Genomic DNA, 21,326 nt, shown 5'->3' on the forward strand with positions numbered 1-21,326 from the left:
GTGTGGAGGAGAGCTTTAAGTGGTGAAGAGCTAAAAGGTCTCTCTTGTTGGTAAGTGTTTATAATCTTTCATCCACCATTGTGTTCTTGGTGTTCTTGATATTTTTGGTATTCATAGAACCAGTGCCGGCCCAAGCTATGGGCAAGATGGGCAACTGCCCAAGGCCCTTTTTTTTTTACTTATATGCTCATATTATATAAATATATATTTACTTTGCTCTTTCAAACTAAAAAGAAAAATCAAATCATAATAATGAGATAGTACACACGTTGAGCCACTACTACAAGTAACCTCCAATTATAATTTTTTTTTTTATTTTTTATTATCTTTTATTACTTAAATAGTACATATTTTGTGGGAAAATGAAATTTGATTAGACTACACAAATAATATTCAAAATTTATTTATTTTTTATTAATTAGCCATTGGATATATTGTTTAGATAAATGTATATATATATATATATATCCTTCTCTTTTATTTTTCAATAACTTCATTTATTCTTCTTCCATTTTCTTACTCATTTTCATTCTCCTTTAGCAATTACTATTATTTAAGAGCTCTCATTCAATTCCATCATTATTACAAACTTATAGACTATATTGGTATTTGCTTTTGCATTGAAAGAGACAAAAGAAACACAAAGGTATATATTCTAATTTTTGTTTTTATATGTATTATTAACATTATTACATATTTTTCATCTTACTTTAATTTATAATAATTATTCTTTTTGGATAGGATCTCTTCCAAGAAAAGAAAATTTCAAAGAAAATATTCATATTGAAGTACCTGTTTTAGCTTGCAATTTTTTAGGTTATATCTTTCTTTCATTCTTTTTTTCTTTATTATTATTATTATTATTATTATTATTATTATTATTATTATTATTTTGTTTAGTGTTCCTAAATTAAAAAGGAAGCATGTCTAGTAAGAAATATTTATCAGGTTATGAAAAACTTAAGAAAAAAAGAAAAATAGAAAATTTGATAAAAACTCAACAAGGAGCTTTAGATAAATTTGTTACCACTAGCAAAAGAGATGAAAATAACACAAATAAAGAAATTAATGACCAATTAAATTTAAATAATTTAGGTGATTATGAAATTATGGTAGAAAAAGGTTTAGAAAATTGCCATCATAAAATATGTGATAATATGATAGTTGATGAAGAATGTCAAGAAAATAAGGAGGATGATATGGAAACTAGAAATTGTAACAACAATTTAGATTATCTTGATGATCCGGGAAGATGGAAAAATCTTGATAATAAACTAATAGACTTATTAGTAGAAAAAGGTCCAATTAGATTGAGTGATATAGAGTTTCCAAAAGATGATGGTAGACGTTTTTCTACTTATCACTATACTAGAAATTTATCAAATGGAGAACAACATGATAGAAAGTGGTTAGTGTATTCAAAGTGTTTGAATAAAGTATATTGTTTTTGTTGTAAATTATTTAGTGTTAATTCTAGTACGATGAACCAATTGAGCAACGAAGGAACTAAAGATTGGAAACATCTTGGTGATAGGTTAAAAAGTCATGAAACAAGTAACGAACATATAATCAACATGAGTACTTGGTTTGATTTAGAATCGAGATTATTAATGAATAAAACAATTGATAAACATGCTCAAGAAAGAATTAATAAAGAGAAAGAACATTGGAGAAATGTTTTAAAAAGGATAATTTCTCTTATAAAATGTTTAGCTAAAAATAATTTGGCATTTCGTGGGAGTCATGAAAAGATCTATCAAGAAAATAATGGAAACTTTTTAAGTTTTATTGAGATGATCACTGAATTTGATCCAATAATGAAAGAGCATATTCGTCGTATTCAAAATGGTAAAATTCATAAACATTATTTAGGACATAATATTCAAAATGAGTTAATACAAGTGTTGGCTCACAAGATAAAAAGTTTAATTTTAACAAATATTAAAGAAGCAAAATACTATGCAATTATATTAGATTGTACTCCAGATTTAAGCCACCAAGAGCAAATGTCCATGATCTTAAGGTGTGTAAATATTTCTTCTTGTCCTATTGAAATTGAAGAATACTTTTTAGGATTTTTAAATGTGGTAGATACTTCAGGAAAAGGTCTCTTTGATGAACTCATAAGAGAAATTAAGAAGTTAGAACTTGATATAAATGATGTAAGAGGACAAAGTTATGATAATGGATCTAACATGAAAGGGAAACACCAAGGTGTGCAAAAAAGGTTATTAGATATAAATCCTAGGGCACTTTTTACACCATGTGCATGTCATAGTCTTAATTTAGTAATTTGTGATGCTGCCACTTCTTGTGTTAGAGCCATATCATTTTTTGGGGTTCTACAACGAATATATTCATTATTTTCTTCATCACCAAAGCGATGGATAATTTTAAAAAATAATATATCTAACTTAACAGTGAAATCATTATCACAAACTCGTTGGGAAAGTCATATTGAAAGTGTAAAAGCTATATACATCAAACTCCAAATATTAGAGATGCTTTGTTAGAACTAGCAGACACAAGTGAAGATCCTAAAATAAAGAGTGAAGCTAACAGTCTAGTAACTTATGAACTAGAAGATTTTGAATTTTTATTAGGTATGACTATTTGGTATGATATCTTGTTTGCAGTAAACTCTCTTAGTAAGAACTTTCAAAGTGAAGAATCAACAATTAATGTTGCCATAGATCTTCTTAAGGGTCTTATTTCTCTTTTTAAAAAATATAGGGAAAATGGATTTATATCTGCCATGACTTCAGCTAGAAAACTTGCAAATGAATTGAAAATAGAACCAACATTTCGTGAAAAACGTGTGATTCGTAGAAAGAAACAATTTGATGAAGATGTTAGTGATGATAAAATAAAATCTCTTGAAGAATTATTTAGGATTGAGTATTTTATTTATTTGGTTGATCAAATAATTTCTTCACTTAAAATAAGATTTGAGCAATTTGAAGTTTTAGAAAACATTTTTGGATTCTTATTTGATTTTATTAGATTAAAGTCAATGGATGAAGATACTATTAAACAATGTTGTTTGAATCTTGAAAATTTTCTAAGTTATAATGGGAATTCTGATATAGATAGAATAGATTTATTTTCAGAATTAAAAGTTTTAAGAGAAATTTATCAAAAAGATCAATGTAGTCCATTAGAAGTACTTAATTATATAAAAAAAAATTGATTTATTTCCAAATGCTTATATTTCTTATAGAATATTGTTAATAATTCCAGTTTCAGTTGCATCTGCAGAAAGAAATTTTTCAAAATTAAAATTAATAAAAACTTATTTAAGATCTTCGATGTCCCAAGAAAGATTAAATGGATTAGGAATGTTGTCTATTGAAAAAAAAAATTATTAGATAAACTTGACTATAACGATTTAATAAATAATTTCGCATCTCAAAAAGCTAGAAAAATAAATTTTTTATAAGTTTATTATTTTTTTGATTTGTAAAATTTATTATTTTACTATTTAATTTGAGATTTTTTTTAGTAAATAATTATTGTAAAAAAAGGCCTTTATTTTGAAGCTCGCCCAAGGCCTCTAAACGGCTAGAGACGGCCCTGCATAGAACAATGTATTATTCATAATTTTAGATGTGTAGTGTTTGTATGCTTTAATTCGAATTTGTAACACAGTAGAATTTTTGTGTTTTGAACTTATCCATGACTTGTATAGTATGACCATAGAATCAGTATATCAATATAAAGGAAAGTACCAAATAGTTTAGGTGGCATCATTTACATTTTTTATTCTATTTTTTCTATTTTTTATGAGCTTAACACATTTTTCCAATAAAATCAAATAAAAGCATATCAATGCATTAAATATGTAATAGTAAAAAATTATTTATTTATATGCACATTAATTTATAGCATTTTAAAACTATTGGCATTCCTTATAAAAAAAATAAATATATTTAATTTTTATTTATTAAACACAAAAAATATCATATATTCATAATAAAATAGTGATAATACCTTAAAAAAAAAAGAAATCACCATATAGTTTCTGTGGCATCCTCAAAAAAATATTAATAATATTTCATAACAATTTTATAAATTTATAATTACTCTTAAGAGCAATGAAATTGTATATCTATTTTTTTCGTTCTTTAAAATAAATAAACAAAACCTCTTCAATCTATTTACATATATTATATATATAATCTATATAATTGTATTGTTGGGGTATGTGATATGGCATTCTATCATTTTTAGTATTGTCATTATTTTATTTTATGGTTTTTCTAAGATTTATCTATTTTTATTTATGAGTATCTATTAAATCTTATAACTTCTATTCCATTATTATTATTATGTGGATATTCATTCTCATAACTCCTATTCTATTATTATTATTATTATTATTTTATAAATTATTATTGTTGTTGTTATTTATCTATTTATATTTATGTTTTTCTCTTATTCCCTTATTTTTCTCCTTTAATAAATAATTACTAATAATTACTATATCATATAATTAATTAGTAGTATCCATATAATCATCCTAATTAAATTTTATTTCTCATTCTTTGATTTTTTTTAATTTTTTCACATTTTTGTTTATTTTTTTTTTTTATAGTTTAATCATATTTTTATCATTATATATTTTTTTGCTATTCTTTGTTTTATTAATTTTTGTTATTTATTTAATTTGTTTAATTACTTTTTCTATTTGATAATCTATGTACATACATTAATATTTTCAGTTTTAATCTAAGAGATTAATGTACATTTAATTATACTGTATAACTAAAGAAAAAGTCTAAACATGATAATGTGTCTTCATTCATTTTTCCAGTTTCAATTTTATTGTCTTTCAATACAAATTTGCCAATTATCTATTTTATTATTAAAGAGTAATTTATAAACACTATTATTCACAACCTTCCACCTTTCTAATTAATGTAATGAGACATAAAACTGAAAAATAATTTAAAAGAGATGAGGAAGAGGATATTAATGAGATGTATATCAAAAATCAAAAACATTGCTTATATAAGAAGATGCATGGACCTTTGATCCATAATTCAAATTACACATCCAATTTGAAAGCTTTAAGAGTCAAGAGCTAGCTAAGGTATATCCCATTTTTTTTAATTATTAATTATGTTTTTATTTTTTATGATTTTGTTGAACATAAACTGTTTTTTCATAATTTTGGTTTTTATTTATTTTTTTTTTCTTTCTCTAAGTTTTTTGTATGTTTTTTTTTAAAGAAAGAGAGTTAGTAATTATATTTGTATGGAGTAATAATTTAATTTTAGAATATAATATAGATAACGATAATATTGAATAAATAAATATAAAATTTATTATCACTTTTATATACACATAAAAAATATATAAAAAGGCAATACAAAATGATATTTAAAAATTAACGCGATATTAATTTTGTATTATAATTAGAAACTATTTATATATGTCTAAAAAGAATATAAGTAGGATTTATATATATATAAAACAGTTGTAGCACTCAATAAAATTACATGTGTATATTATTATATAAGTTATTCAATAAATATTTTATATTATAAATAATGAGCTTGATTTTGTAAGAAAGGTAATTTATATATGTATGCAAAGTCTAAATTTTGATAAAAATAAGCCTATAAATTTACGTTATATGTAATATAAATAATCTAATTAATTAATTAATAACTATATTTTAAGGAAAAATACAACGAGAGGTATTTAAAAAATATATAATAATAATGAAAGGAACTAATAAAGCCATTTTTAAAATAGGGTAATTTTATTATTTTACTATGAATATTACATGATTAAAATAAGGGGATTAGTGTGCATATAATCTTGTAATTTTTTCTCTTTCTTTTTCTTTTTTTTTTTTTTAAAAAAAAAAAAAGACATCATTTTATGATAGGATTGTCATGATTTGGAAGATTATCTACAACACTATCATGTCGTTGTGTCAGTTCAAAGTACAAAGACAAAAAAAATCCAATTGTTGATGATGAAGTTGGTGATGATGCAAGTAATTAGTTCGAACGTGTTTATCAAATTTTATTTGAATTTCCAATTATTAATTTGTTGTGTAATTTTATAAATAAATAAGTGTTGAAAATAAAAGGAGAAAAGAGTCAAAATTTAGATATGTTCCAATAATTGTAAATTATGTTTCAAACTATAATATGTTCACTTATTCAATAAATTTGAACTTTTCTATTGCAATACATCATTTAAAAAATTCATCTCTTATTAATCTTACAATACAATACTATATTTTATATTACATCGCTCATTCAGTACAAAGATTATAATTATTGTGAAAAAACCGCGCGGAGCGCGGATTAGTGACTCTCACAATCCGCACAATCTAATACAATATATATGTATAAAAATACGGATCAAAAATTAATATATAAATAAATAAAATAAAATATATAAATAAAATAAAATAATAAAAGTGCTATTCATGGTCATGTTTTTAATTTTAATATTATTACTTTGTTTATAATACACACATCTAAATGTTATATTTTAGATTATATAACTCAAGTATAATATATATTTATATAATTTATAAAAGTTGGGTAACACCGCGCGAAGCGTGGCTTAGTTCCCTAGTTTTTGTATAAAAGCAACAAGAATATTTTGATAAGCATAGTGGGTGTGGTATGACCGTAGGATTTCGTATGAGCTTGATGCATAGTACGTCCATTAGAATTTTAATACAAGCATGATGTGTCGCATGGATGTAATATTTTTGTATGTTGCATAGTATGATCGTTGGATATCATAGCATATATATTTTGAGTTTTCATAGTGTTACGAAAAATATAAACAATACGCAAGTGCACGTAATCAAGTAGTAAACTCACACAGGTGAGGTCGAACCACAGGGAATTGGACTGAATACCACTAGATTAAATTTATGATTCTATTTGGCAAACCAATAATTTTTATGATTAAAACACAAAACAAGAGTATCAAGAATCTAAAAGTAATAGCAAAAGAATTAATCAAGATGATAAAAATAGGGAAGAGAATTCTCTTGATTTATTTACTCAATTGTTAATGCTTAATTGCTATCTTTTTTCTTGATGTGAATGACAGATTACACAATTTAACCTAATTCTTTTCAGATCTTTTAGGTCCTAAATCACATGTTCTCTAATTAATCTCTAAATTAGAAAAACAAGTAATGAGCTTTATGTTGGGTTTTATGCCCAAAATAAAACTCTTTACAATCTGATTAGTTATCAACATAAAAAAATTGAAGTGATTGATGTTTGCATGAATTCTACATGCTAATGGTTTAATATGTTTAATATGTTTATTACATTCATACACACAAAATCAGTTAAATCCAGATCATATGTTTATTCACAATTACAGTATCGTCAACACAGTGGAATGTGATTGTGATCATATGAATCAAAAGACTTGGTCCCTGTTTCATCAATGTTATTGGGTTTACACTAATGTGATGATCAGCGATGATGTATACTTACACTTGGAGTAAGTGTTATGTTCTTTCCAGGACATTAGTAAAGTATACTAGTTTCGAATGTATGGAGTATACATTGGACTGGACCGATATTGCAACTAAGTTAAGATATTACAAACTTACCGTTATACATATCTTTCCAAGTCAATATCAGTAGTTGATCTTAAGATTAAAAGAATCTAAATCCTGATATGCTTAGGCTCAACTCAGGAGTGCTATTCATATTCTTTGATTTATTAGTTAAGCCTACTTTTGGGTCAGGGTGATACGTATATTTTGGGAACATGATAGTATGATTGAGTGGGAGTGCTGAACATAAATATGAAATCTATAGCTTCTACTGGTGTATAGAAGTCAAGTGATGATTCCCTTCGAGCTTAGCAAATAAAAGTAAATGGATGAGCTCTTGTTTAACTGACTAATTATTAGATCACTAAACACCATTTACAGGTAGCTAAGTGTTTTAAGGGGCAAAATACATTGAGGGGTGAGAACGGTAAAGAAATCCCATCTCGATGTAGATCATCTATATAGAGGATCTTTAAATCACAATAAGATTATAACAATGGTTAAATGAGATAGTATATTGATATCGTGGAACATACAATATGCTCTATATAAGTCTGAGAGTGCAATTCTAAGTTCTAAGAGTGGATTCAACGAAGAATTAATAAGTAGGAATTTACTTGGTAAATTTGGTTCACTTATTGGAAGCTCAGCATATAGATCCATGGTCCCCATTCTAGTTGAGAACATTCTACTTGTAAGACTCATTAATTAATTCGTGATTGATCAATTATAATTCTAAAGTTAGACTATGTCTAATTTTATGAATTTTCAACGAGTAGGGTGAAATTGTAAAGAAAAGAGTTTCTAGGTTTATTTATTTATTAATGGACTTTATATGTCTAATTAATAATTAAATTAAATGACAATATTATTTAATAATCTATTTTAGTTATTAAATAATTAGTTTTGGCATTTAAAAGGTTAGAATTGGAAAATTGGCGTTTTTGAGAAAATAGAGATAAAATTTGGTAAAACTGCAAAATCAAGTGAGGCCCAATACTAAACCATGGCCGGCCACTTATTGTGGGTTTTCAAATTAATATTTTCATTATTTTAATGCCAAATAATTCCTAACCTAAACCTAGTAGTTGCCTATAAATAGAAAGTGATGGCTCAGTCAAATCAACAAGTTTTCAGATCAACTTTCTGACAGAAATTTCTCTCTTTAGAAAAACTGAGCCTTCCCCACTTTCTATACCTGGCCGAAATCATCCCTCTCTTTTCCCTTCATCAATTTCGTGACCCTAGTGAAAGAGTGAGTGCCCACACACAAGAAGCGCAACTCAATCATAGATTGGAAGACTGTGAAGGATCAAACTTGAAGTAGAAGGACATTCGGGCTCAGATCTTGATTATACTCTGCTACAGAAAGGATACAAGGGTTAGAGATCTGAGTGGAAGGAGACATTAATTCCGCTGCATCAATGTAAGGTTTTCTAAACTTTATATGTGTTTAATTTATCGTTTTAGAAAGTTCATATTTAGGGTGTTTAAACAACATACTTGTGAGTAGATCTAAGATCTTGGTAAAATATAATCCAACAACTGGCCTCAGAGCCATGGTAATTGATTTACTTACAAGAAATTTGGACTTTAAAACGATTGTTTGTTTGTTTTTGGATGGTATCATGTTGTATTGAGTTTTATTTGATGATTGATTGATGTTTGTAAATTTTCGTGAAAAATAATTGCGATTCTGTTTCTGGAATTATTTTTATTGGATAGTATGGAAAAAATTAAGCAAGTTAGCCTTTTACAGAACTCAATTTCGATTTTATTTGAATTAGTTATGATTTTTTGAAGATTCGAAAAAAAAAACGAAGCTGTGCTGAAATTTTCCTGCGATCGCGAAAACTGTCCGTACAGCTCACAATTTTTTCGTTTTTCTTCGATTTTTCATGCTTTTTCATGGAATTAACTTCCGATTTTTTGTATAGTTTTGTATATATACTATTACTATTCCTAATTCAATTCTAATTATCATTTTGAATTAATTTAATATTTTTTAAATTTAATTCAAGATATTAGTGTAATTTGAATTTGAATAGAATTAGTATCTATCTTCTTGCTTAAAATCTATCTTATTTTTAAATTTGATTATATCTTATCTTATTTTTAAATTTAAGGTCAGATTTTATATATATTTTTTAAATTAAATCTTTTTTAGATATTTTGACCTTATTTAAATTTAAAATAAGATAATTATAATCATGTAATTTTAAATAGATGTAAGATATTTTGCTAACTTTTAAATTTTGTTATTTTATTTATTTAAATTAAATTTAAAATCTGAAAAAGATATTTATCTTATCTTTTCTAATTTTTATTTAATTTTTATTTATAAAATAACATTTAAATTTTAAAAGTAGTTAGCAAATTTTGAAATGATATTTAGGTTAGTTGAAACCTAATTTTTCAAAATTGTAGGTTTAATTTTAAATTTTTTTTAATAATTTCGAAATTTAAATTAATAATTTTTTTTTAAAAATTTCGAAAAATAAATATTATTTTATTTTATTTTTTATTTTCAAAAATTAAATTATTTTTAAATTAATTTTTTTTTAATTATTTATTTTTTTGAAATTATTTATTTAAAATTAAATTAATCCTACTTCCAACTATCCAGCTAACCTTGTTGCAGGAGTATGTGGTTTTAACTTGTGTGTAAGTTTTTTAAAACCTATTATTACTTGATTGCAAATAGACATGGTTACTTTTTGCCAGATCTAATGATCTGATGGCTCCCTTGGTTAAGTTAATAATTTGTAACAAGCAAATTTTACAATCTTCTTTCATCTGTGTATGACCTAGCAACATGATAGGATCCATCCAAAGTGTGCCTGTGTGAGCCTATATGTTTATTTTGTTTTAATATATATACATATAGGTTGTTGCTAAATAAAATGTCACACCATGATAGATTTTATTTAGGTCCATTTAGTTATTGGACCTATTCAATTAATAACAGTTATTTATTTTAAGGTTAAATTCCTCTCTTTTGGGCCTTGTGTGAGAGTTGGGAGCCATAGAAGTGGGTACGACATACTGAACCCAACACTCCCTCACATGAACTACCCCAATTGTGAAGGCCCATTTGCCTGATTTAAATAACTGTACTAGGTTAATTATATTAGTTTGACCTAATAAAATTGAATTAGCAACATAATTAACTTTTAAAATATATGGAAATTTATTTTTCATTTTAATATTTTAAAGTTAATTTTAAGAAAAACACTTTTAGTTTTAGATATTATTTCTAGACAAACTATTTGTATTTTTCTTGTATTTAATTAAATATAGAATTTTAACTAACTAGATTCTTTCTGGAGCTTGTTTAATTAAATATTCATATTTAAGTTATAAATTAGTTGTATCAACTGATTTTTCTTATCTAACTTAAATTTGAATATTTGATTTAAATTTTAAATCAAGTTGAGGAATCCTAGGCATTAGTTATTAAAGATTCTTAAGATATTTTTTAATTTAATATCTTTTCAAATATTAACTTAAAATGGAATATTTAGATATTTTTTTTAGGTTAATATCTTTTCAAATATTAACTTAAAAAGATATCTTCAAATTAAGTGGTTACAACTTAATTTTTGATATTTAATTAAATCTAAATTTGAAATTATTTAAGTTTTAGATTTTTTCTATATAACTTAAATTAGATATTTTTCAAATTTTTGAAAAGATACTTAGTCAAATAAGATATTTTCTAGATAATAATTTCTAGACTACTTATTATTTCTAATATTTAAATAGGAAAAATAATATACTTTGTGAAATTAATTATTTAAATAATTAATTTCGGTACAATTTTATTAAGTATATTTTTCCTAGTATTAAACTAGAAATAAACAATTAAGCCTTCTCTACACTTAATTATTATTTCTTGAATTTAATACATTTAATTAACTTGAAGAATCTAAATATCTAAGTTGATTTTCATCATGATACTTAAATATTTATTGATTTTTCATGACACTTAATTAAATAGAAAATTATTTTTAGGTTGAAATTTAATTTTTCAACTTAAATTTAAATAATTTTCAAAATATATATTTTTCTTTATTTTATTAATCAATTTCGAAATTTGCATTTTAATTATGCAATATTTTTGATTTTTTTTTTTTTGAAAAATAGATTGAGTTGTAAATTAATTATTTATTTTAATTAATTCTTGGACCAACTACAATCAATAATTTTTTCATTTAATTGATTAATTTAAAATAAATTAATTCAAAAAATATATATATATATTATTAGAAATTGAATTAACTAGTCAAAAGAAAATCTAGATAGGTGATATTTTTGCTTGAAGTATTTCTTTTCTAATTTTATTATTTTCGAAAATAGTATATTTCTTTTATATACTTTAAATTTTCGAACTCAATAAATATATTCTCAAAGGAAATTTTTAAGTTCTAATTATTTAATTTAATTCAACTTAAATTAATTTCCTTAATATTTATATTTAAGATTATTACTAAGATGGAAATAATTAATTTTATTTCAATCACCATCTAAGTATAATTTTATAAATATTATATTAAATTCTTATTTTTTGAATTTCAATTCTTAATTTCGAATTTAATGAGAATTTATTTATTAGAATAATAAAGAAAATACATATTAAAGAATGAGCTTTATTATTATTAAGATATTCGATCTCCATTGTGGGTTTTACACCGCGTTTGTTTTAGTGAGTAATCCTCCCTAATGGAGGAACGTTCATTAGCAATTTCGCACTGTTTAATCTCGCATGATAAGTGGTTTGTAAGTGTTTTATATGGTATAGATCACCCTAATGGTGGCGACCATATTTGACTTGCAAATTGCGAAACAATGGTAGAAGTTCATGAGATAGAATAGCCTTGACTCTCGCCTAAACGGGACAACGCTGGATTCCAATCTTGATCGAATAAAAGGTTGCTAGAATGTTTAACATTTTAGATGAGCTGACAACTCTATTCAATAGATGGTAGCTTTGACTCTCGCCTAAACGGGACACTGATATCAGTTTGTTGAAAAACCTTGGAAATTATTTAGGATTGAATTTTTTAAGTATTTTCTCATATCATTCCTACTTGCTATGTGCTTATAATTTCTGAATTGATTTTGTGTTAAACCATTATTTATTTCTATTTGTTGATTTCTATTATTTTGTAGTATCCTGTTTTGTCAAAATAAATCCCATGTTGTCACTGTTGACTGAAAATAAGCTGAATGGATCTAACTTCAATAAATGGAATGAGAACATTAATATTGCTCTCATAGGAGAAAGTGTCTTGTTTGTTTTAACTGAGCCGTCACCTGAAGTGCCTGGGGAATGCATCCAAAGCTGTGAAAGAAAAGTATGAGTGTTGGCAGAAAGCAAATGACAAAGCTCTATACTTTATGCTTTCTAGCATGGTTGACACCCTCAAAACTCGGTTTTCTAAAACCGAGAAGGCTGCTGAAGTTATGACGAAGTTAAATGAGCTATTCGGTAAGGCATCACTTCAGTCACGCTTTGACGCGAATAAGAAGTACATTAATGCACGGATGGAACCTCATCAAAACGTGCGTGACCATGTTCTCCTCATGTCAAGTTATGTCCAAGAAGCCCAGGATCATGGTGCTGAAATGGACAGTGCTACTCAAGTAAGTCTTATCTTGAATAGCGTGACTCCAGCATTTCTACCATACACATCAAATTATGTCATGAATAAGAAGAAAATTGACTTTCATGAATTAGTCAATGACCTTCAAACTTATGAAAATTTGATTGGAGGACCCAAGAAGAAAGGGAGTAAACCTCACAATCCTGGGAATGGTAATGGGACGATAAAACCTGAAGCAAATGTTGCCTCTGCTTCAAAGCCCAAATCGAAGAGGAAGTGGAACAACACCAAGAAGCGAACTAAAGCCATAAAGAATAAAAAGGCTGTTCCTTCTGGTGATGCTACACAAGGAAAGTGTTTCTACTGCAATGAAAAAGGTCATTGGAAATCCCAGTGTCCTAAACTTCTTGCAAAGAAACAAGGTATTTCCATTTATAAACTTTAAGAGTTTAGTGAATTGTTATCCAATTGGATTTATGATTCTGGACTAACTTTGTTTATTTGTTTTCTTCTTCTTATAGGCCAAGCTACTTGAACTCAGATGAGTTGGATCAGCAAGCTGGACCAAGGGTGAAATCGTCCAGATGAAGATGAAGCTCTTCAATTTATTTTGAATTAATTGTTTTAGTTTAAATACAATTTGGATTTCAAATTTTAGTTAGGGATATTTATCCCTGTTTCTCTCATATTGTTGTAATACATTTTTTTTATTAATAAAGTTTATTATTTTCGAAATTCACTATTGCAATTTATGAGATTGAGCTTCATTTAATTTTATCTTCATCAATTATTACCACATTATATTTGTATGTTTGTATGTGTAAGTGTTTTTATTATTGATGCAAATTCTATAATATTTACAACTCTTCATAGAGTTATATTAAATAAACAATAGAAACTATTTCTATGTTTATTAATAATTGTTAATTCTCATACAATTATTAAGAATTTGTTTAATAAAAGGATCTTTTGATCTGATAGGAGTGGAGAAAAGTTAAGAAAACTATGCAGTTCAACGATCTTTTATATCTAATGAACTCTGGATAGTATTCAACTCCACATAAACTCTATCACACTTAGAGAATCATGATCTTTACAACCTTTAGGGGTGGATCATAATCTCTATATACTTAGGGGTGGAGGTTATCCATAGTACCCTATATGTATATTCTTAGGGGTGGAGTCTATTCCACAATTCCCTATGTAACACATATCTTCTTTAAACATGGAAGTAATATAATGAGTCAGCTATTGTCAATATAAATTCTTGATCTTGATTGTATGTTCCATTTCGATTTTACTGTTGTAAGTAAAAGTTTGATACCTTTGAAAGTTCTTTGTTAAAGTTTCACACTACCTTAATTGAGTGGGAGAATTTTAAAGTTCTATACCCATCTTTATTAGGTTGATACTTGTGATAGGTACTTAAGAACACTACTGAAAAGCAAATCTAACCATTCACATGGATAGGAATAGCTTATCAGAATTATGAGAATAAGATAAAGAACTCTAGTTCAGTCCATTCGAATGACTTGAACCAAGAATTCTCAATGCTCATAAAATTTGATGGTATCTTAATTTTGATTACTTTATCTCTGGCATGTATTTTTCACTTCAAAATACTAGTCTGCTATGTTGATGACTTAGTCTTAACTTAAAGTTTCAGACTAATACAAAAGTCACAACTAGGTAACTCTCTAAACAATCAGAGGTTAAAAGTATTATTTAACCAGACATCTGCTATTGAGTGGGAGCTATCTGAGATGTAATCAAATAGGGAACATTAGAAGATATTCAAGAAGGATTTATGAAAGTGATCTATATGTTAGATATTAAGGAACTGTGTATCAGTTGTCCTTGTATCTCACCATCTAATTTCGAAATTCTTGAGATGGTGCTTACTTTGGGGGTGGAGGAATTATTGTATAATAATTCAAGCTCTACCAGAGAAGAATTATAACTTTGTGTATTCGAAATCCAAGAAAGTTATATCACTAAAGATAAGTCTACACTGTATTATCTCAATTACATATTTTAAAATATGAGAGATACGTTTTCTGTTAATTCAAATGTACTTTTAAAACAGTAAAGATTTCAGTATCCCTTGATAAGTAAAACATATAGTAAAGAATGTTTCATAAGAGTTTTTGTGAACTAGTTTCCAGAAGTTTGGGTGGATTCGAATATACTACACTTGATCTGAAGATCAAGACATAAGATTGACCTATTTGCACAGTTTGTTTTATATTAGTGCAAGTGGGAGTTTGTTGGGTTTTATGCCCTAAATAAAACTCTTTACAATCTGATTAGTTATCAACATAAGAAATTTGAAGTGATTGATGTTTGCATGAATTCTACATGCTAATGGTTTAATATGTTTACTACATTCATACATATAAAATCAGTTAAATCCAGATCATATGTTTATTCACAATTACAGTATCGTCAACACGGTGGAATGTGATTGTGATCATATGAATCAAAAGACTTGGTCCCTGTTTCATTAGTGTTATTGGGTTTACACTAATGTGATAATCACCGATGATGTATACTTACACTTGGAGTAAGTGTTATGTTCTTTCCAGGACATTAGTAAAGTATACTAGTTTCGAATGTATGGAGTATACATTGGACTGGACCGATATTGCAACTAAGTTAAGATATTACAAACTTACCGTTATACATATCTTTCCAAGTCAATATCAGTAGTTGATCTTAAGATTAAAAGAATCTAAATCCTGATATGCTTAGGCTCAACTCAGGAGTGTTATTCATGTTCTTTGATTTATTAGTTAAGTCTACTTTTGGGTCAGGGTGATACGTATATTTTGGGAACATGATAGTATGATTGAGTGGGAGTGCTGAACATAAATATGGAATCTATAGCTTCTACTGGTGTATAGAAGTCAAGTGATGATTCCCTTCGAGCTTAGCAAATAGAAGTAAATGGATGAGCTCTTGTTTAACTGACTAATTATTAGATCACTAAACACCATTTACAGGTAGCTAAGTGTTTTAAGGGACAAAATACATTGAGGGGTGAGAACGGTAAAGAAATCCCATCTCGATGTAGATCATCTATATAGAGGATCTTTAAATCACAATAAGATTATAACAATGGTTAAATGAGATAGTATATTGATATCGTGGAACATACAATATGCTCTATATAAGTCTGAGAGTGCAATTCTAAGTTCTAAGAGTGGATTCAACGAAGAATTAATAAGTAGGAATTTACTTGGTAAATTTGGTTCACTTATTGGAAGCTCAGCATATAGATCCATGGTCCCCATTCTAGTTGAGAACATTCTACTTGTAAGACTCATTAATTGATTCGTGATTGATCAATTATAATTCTAAAGTTAGACTATGTCTAATTTTATGAATTTTCACTGAGCAGGGGTGAAATTGTAAAGAAAAGAGTTTCTAGGTTTATTTATTTATTAATGGACTTTATATGTCTAATTAATAATTAAATTAAATGACAATATTATTTAATAATCTATTTTAGTTATTAAATAATTAGTTTTGGCATTTAAAAGGTTAGAATTGGAAAATTGGCGTTTTTGAGAAAATAGAGATAAAATTTGGTAAAACTGCAAAATCAAGTGAGGCCCAATACTACACCATGGCTGGCCACTTATTGTGGGTTTTCAAATTAATATTTTCATTATTTTAATGCCAAATAATTCCTAACCTAAACCTAGTAGTTGCCTATAAATAGAAAGTGATGGCTCAGTCAAATCAACAAGTTTTCAGATCAACTTTCTGACAGAAATTTCTCTCTTTAGAAAAACTGAGCCTTCCCCACTTTCTATACCTGGCCGAAATCATCCCTCTCTTTTCCCTTCATCAATTTCGTGACCTAGTGAAAGAGTGAGTGCCCACACAGAGCAAGTAGTAACTGAATCATAGATTGAAAGACTGTGAAGGATCAAACTTGAAGTAGAAGGACATTCGGGCTCAGATCTTGATTATACTCTGCTACAGAAAGGATACAAGGGTTAGAGATCTGAGTGGAAGGAGACATTAATTCCGCTGCATCAATGTAAGGTTTTCTTAACTTTATATGTGTTTAATTTATCGTTTTAGAAAGTTCATATTTAGGGTGTTTAAACAACATACTTGTGAGTAGATCTAAGATCCTGGTAAAATATAATCCAACACTTTAAGCAATAATATAAATGACACACAGGTTATGCAAATACTTTCGTTTCACATAAAACCTAGATTATCCAATTTTAGCATTCTCAATTCTCACTTTTCAGATTTTGAATTGAGATCATAGAACATGTAGAAGGTGATCAATCTTAAACATAGAATTACACACAAATATAGATAATTTCACAAACAAGATAAAAAGAATGGCAATTATCATTAACTAAGCAAAAACTTTAATCAACATTCATCGTCTTTCCCAATGTGGAATTTAGTTCATAAAAACCATACTAACATCCATAATTAAATCTAGAATAGAAATTAACATAGAGAAATTCAAGAGTTAAGAAAGAACTAGTTGGTGATTGCGCTCCCGATCGTCACAATAGCTTCCTCTCCTCCTTCATTCACTTTTCGGAAATTTGATTTCTGATAATTTTTGTCATAAAAGTCGAGTCCCTTATTGTAACACCCTAACTAACATAGGCGTATTATGTGATTTCTAAACATGCTGTGCAGCTCGTTGCTAATCAACGAGGTTTATGGAAAACGTGATTAATTAAAATTTTTGCTTTTTAATTAAACTTATAAAATAATATTACAAAAGACTCGGGATCCTGATTACAAAATCATTTACAAAAGTTTACTGTTCATACAAAATAATTGTCGCCTAGCGACTAGTTACAAAAATAGCCTTGCTGTCCCGAGGATCGTACGCTTCAGGCCTAACCGCCCCGACATGTACAACCTTCATAAGCTCGCTCACGGTCCATCAGCTCTAGCCTTGCCTTTACCTACACATAAACGTAGAACTATGAGTCGACAGACTCAGTAAGAAAAGCATAATAATACTCATACATAAATCCCGGTCATGATCAGACGCCCATACCCCTGATCATAACCCTAACTGCCGTGTCCAACACGATACTGAGTCCCACTACTGCCGTGTCCAACACCTGCATCGAGTTCTGAACGTTCATAGGGACGGTACTATTGACACGTAACAGCCTGATCAGTCGAACCGGTCATACTCCGACTGCTGGTCATACTCCAGCCTGTACCGACGTGTTACTATATCCACCTGATTGGTCGAACCGGTCATACTCAGGCTGCTGGTCATACTCCAGCCTATACCGACGGGATACGTCAATAGTACGGAACCACCAACCAAGTGTCAGCCTGATCGGTCGAACCGGTCATACTCCGGCTGCTAGTCATACTCCAGCCTGTACCGACGTGACAGGGTTGGATGGTTCGAAGCCAACATACATAACTAATGTAATCTAACAAGCTTTCTACATGCACGCTAAACATGTAATCTACATATGCATACCGTTATACTAATCTTACTCGGATTCCGAATTCGTGTGTGCTTGGCCAACCCGACCGGAACTTTAATCGCGCTACGGACATGTGCTCCTAAACCATAAAAATCACAACACTATAAGTGACACGCTAAATCACTTCCCGGGGACTTAAACTAGGAACTAAAAGTTTCCCTATCGATAAAAAGCATGGCAATACCCCTTAAAACATAAAAACAAGGAAAACTAGGGTCCCTGAATTTTCCCCAACCGGTAGACCGGTTGCCCAACTGGAATTCCGGTTCTGGGAAAATTCAAAACCCCATCCGGAATTCCGGATGCACAACCGGAATTCCGGTTCCTCGCAGGCAGCAAACTCAAATTTTCATAACTTGCTCAAATCAACTCCAAATCAATTCAAACCTTCCAAACCTACTCCATATAACCCCTAGAACATTTCTAAGGCAACAAAACTACCCAGATTGCACATAATCACAAATCACCATTAAATCTCAAGCTTTGAGTTCTAAACTCAAACTTGAGCAAACCTAGCTAACATGCAATCAAACCAGCTTGAATCTACTTAAACAAGCATAATATAGCCTCTGAAAACAATTAAAAACATCAACAACAACACAGCAACAGATTCAAGACGTTTCTTTCAAAAATCATATATTTTGCATAGAAAAACCATAGCTTTCTCAACCTAAGAATCATGCTTCAAAAACAACTTCAACAACCTTAATTTAACAGAATCTAACCACAAAACACAGCAGCAACCACAACCAAATAATCATGCATGCATAACACTTAATTCATCAAAATTCAACAATTTTTAAAGAAACAAGGAAGAGGAGCTAACCTAGCTTGAAGAATGCTTAGATTGGAAGAGAAATTGCTTGAAATTCAAAGAAAGAATCCAGCTCCTTGCACACACACACCCAGCCGAGAGAGAGAGGAAAAGAGAGAGTGGTTTTTGGAAATTTTTTTCTAAGTGTTGATTTTTGAAAAAAGAAATAAAAGCCACATAGCATATATCACTCATTTCAGCCAAAAAAACAATAAAATAAACATTTATTTTCAATTAATAAAATCACTAAAGACAAAATAACATTGGGGCAAAAAGACCATTTTGCCCCTCCACACCAAAATCACATAAATCACACTAAAGGGGTATTTTTGGGAAATTCTAAATTCTCGGCCATTCCCGACATTCCCAATGCCAAATAACCCGTCCCAAACTACTAACATACTAAGTTGTGATTTCTACTGAGCCAAACACCGGGTTCCAAAATACGAGACACTTAGAAAAGCAAAATTATGCAAACTACTACATGACATAAAAATACATCTCTGAATTCAATAAATAACAGTATAATAAATTATTTAAATAGCTATAAATAATTTTCATAATTAATCATAATTAACTGCTAATTTCCAAATTAACTAAGCGGTCTTTACAACTACTCCCCCCTTAAAAGGATTTCATCCCCGAAATCTAACCTGAATAACTCTGGATATTGAGCTCTCATATCTGACTCTAGCTCCCAGGTGGCTTCCTCCACCTTGTCGTTTCTCCGCAGAACATTGACCAAAGCTATGGTCTTATTCCGAAGGACTTTATCCTTTCTATCCTGGATCTGCACTGGCTGTTCTTCATAAGTCATGTCCGTCGTTAGTTCTAGGCTCTCATAACTGAGTATATGAGAGGGGTCTGAAACGTATTTTCTCAACATCGAGACATGGAATACGTTGTGAACTGCTGATAAAGCTGGAGGCAATGCTAACCGATATGCCACTTGACCTATCTTCTCGAGAATCTCGAAAGGTCCTGTAAATCTAGGGCATAACTTGCCTCTTTTCCCGAAACGTTTGATCCCCTTCATCGGAGATACCCGTAAAAACACATGGTCCCCTACTTGGAACTCAACATCTCTGCGTTTCGGATCTGCGTAACTCTTGTCTCGCTTCCGTGAGGCAAGCATTCTAGCTTTTATCTTCTCTATTGCCTCATTGGTCCGCTGTACTGATTCTGGACCAAGGTATTTCCTCTCCCCTGTCTCATCCCAGTGAATGGGAGATCTACACTTTCTATTGTATAACGGTTCATAGGGAGCCATCCCTATCGTATTCTGATAACTGTTGTTGTAAGAAAATTCTACCAACGGTAGATACTTATTCCATGAGCCTTCAAAATCCATGACACAGGCTCGCAACATGCCCTCCAATATCTGAATTGTCCTTTCGGACTGACCATCTGTCTGAGGATGGAATGCTGTACTAAATTTCAGCTTTGTACCCATTGCTCGCTGCAAACTTTGCCAAAATTTGGAGGTGAACTTCGGATCCCTATCCGAAACTATAGACTTCGGTACCCCGTGAAGTCTTACTATCTCTCTGACATACAACTCTGCCAACTGATCCACTGAAAATGTCATTCTAACCGGCAGAAAAATGAGCAGATTTCGTAAATCGATCCACCACTACCCAGATGGAATCAAACAAACCCGTGGTCCTAGGTAACCCGACCACAAAATCTATCGTGATATCTTCCCACTTCCATTCTGGTAGGGTTAGAGGCTGCAACAACCCTGCTGGTCTTTGATGTTCAGCCTTAATCTGCTGACAAGTGAGGCATCTCGATACGAATTCTACCAAATTCTTCTTCATACCGCTCCACCAGAAGTACGGTTTCAAATCTTGGTA

The 21,326-nt window shown here is 29.1% G+C and overlaps 1 protein-coding gene across 1 annotated transcript; it reads left to right on the plus strand.

Moving 5' to 3' along the window:
* Nucleotides 1–687: 687 nt before the first annotated feature.
* Nucleotides 688–4,890, plus strand: LOC115717701 (uncharacterized). The gene has a single exon (XM_030646681.2). It carries the CDS (start codon nt 924–926, stop codon nt 2,511–2,513), a length of 1,590 nt encoding a protein of 529 aa, XP_030502541.2. The 5' UTR covers nt 688–923; the 3' UTR covers nt 2,514–4,890.
* The last annotated feature ends 16,436 nt before the right edge of the window (nt 4,891–21,326 follow it).

The sequence above is a fragment of the Cannabis sativa genome, chromosome 1, assembly GCF_029168945.1.
Source record: "Cannabis sativa cultivar Pink pepper isolate KNU-18-1 chromosome 1, ASM2916894v1, whole genome shotgun sequence".
Classification (NCBI taxonomy): Eukaryota; Viridiplantae; Streptophyta; class Magnoliopsida; order Rosales; family Cannabaceae; genus Cannabis; species Cannabis sativa.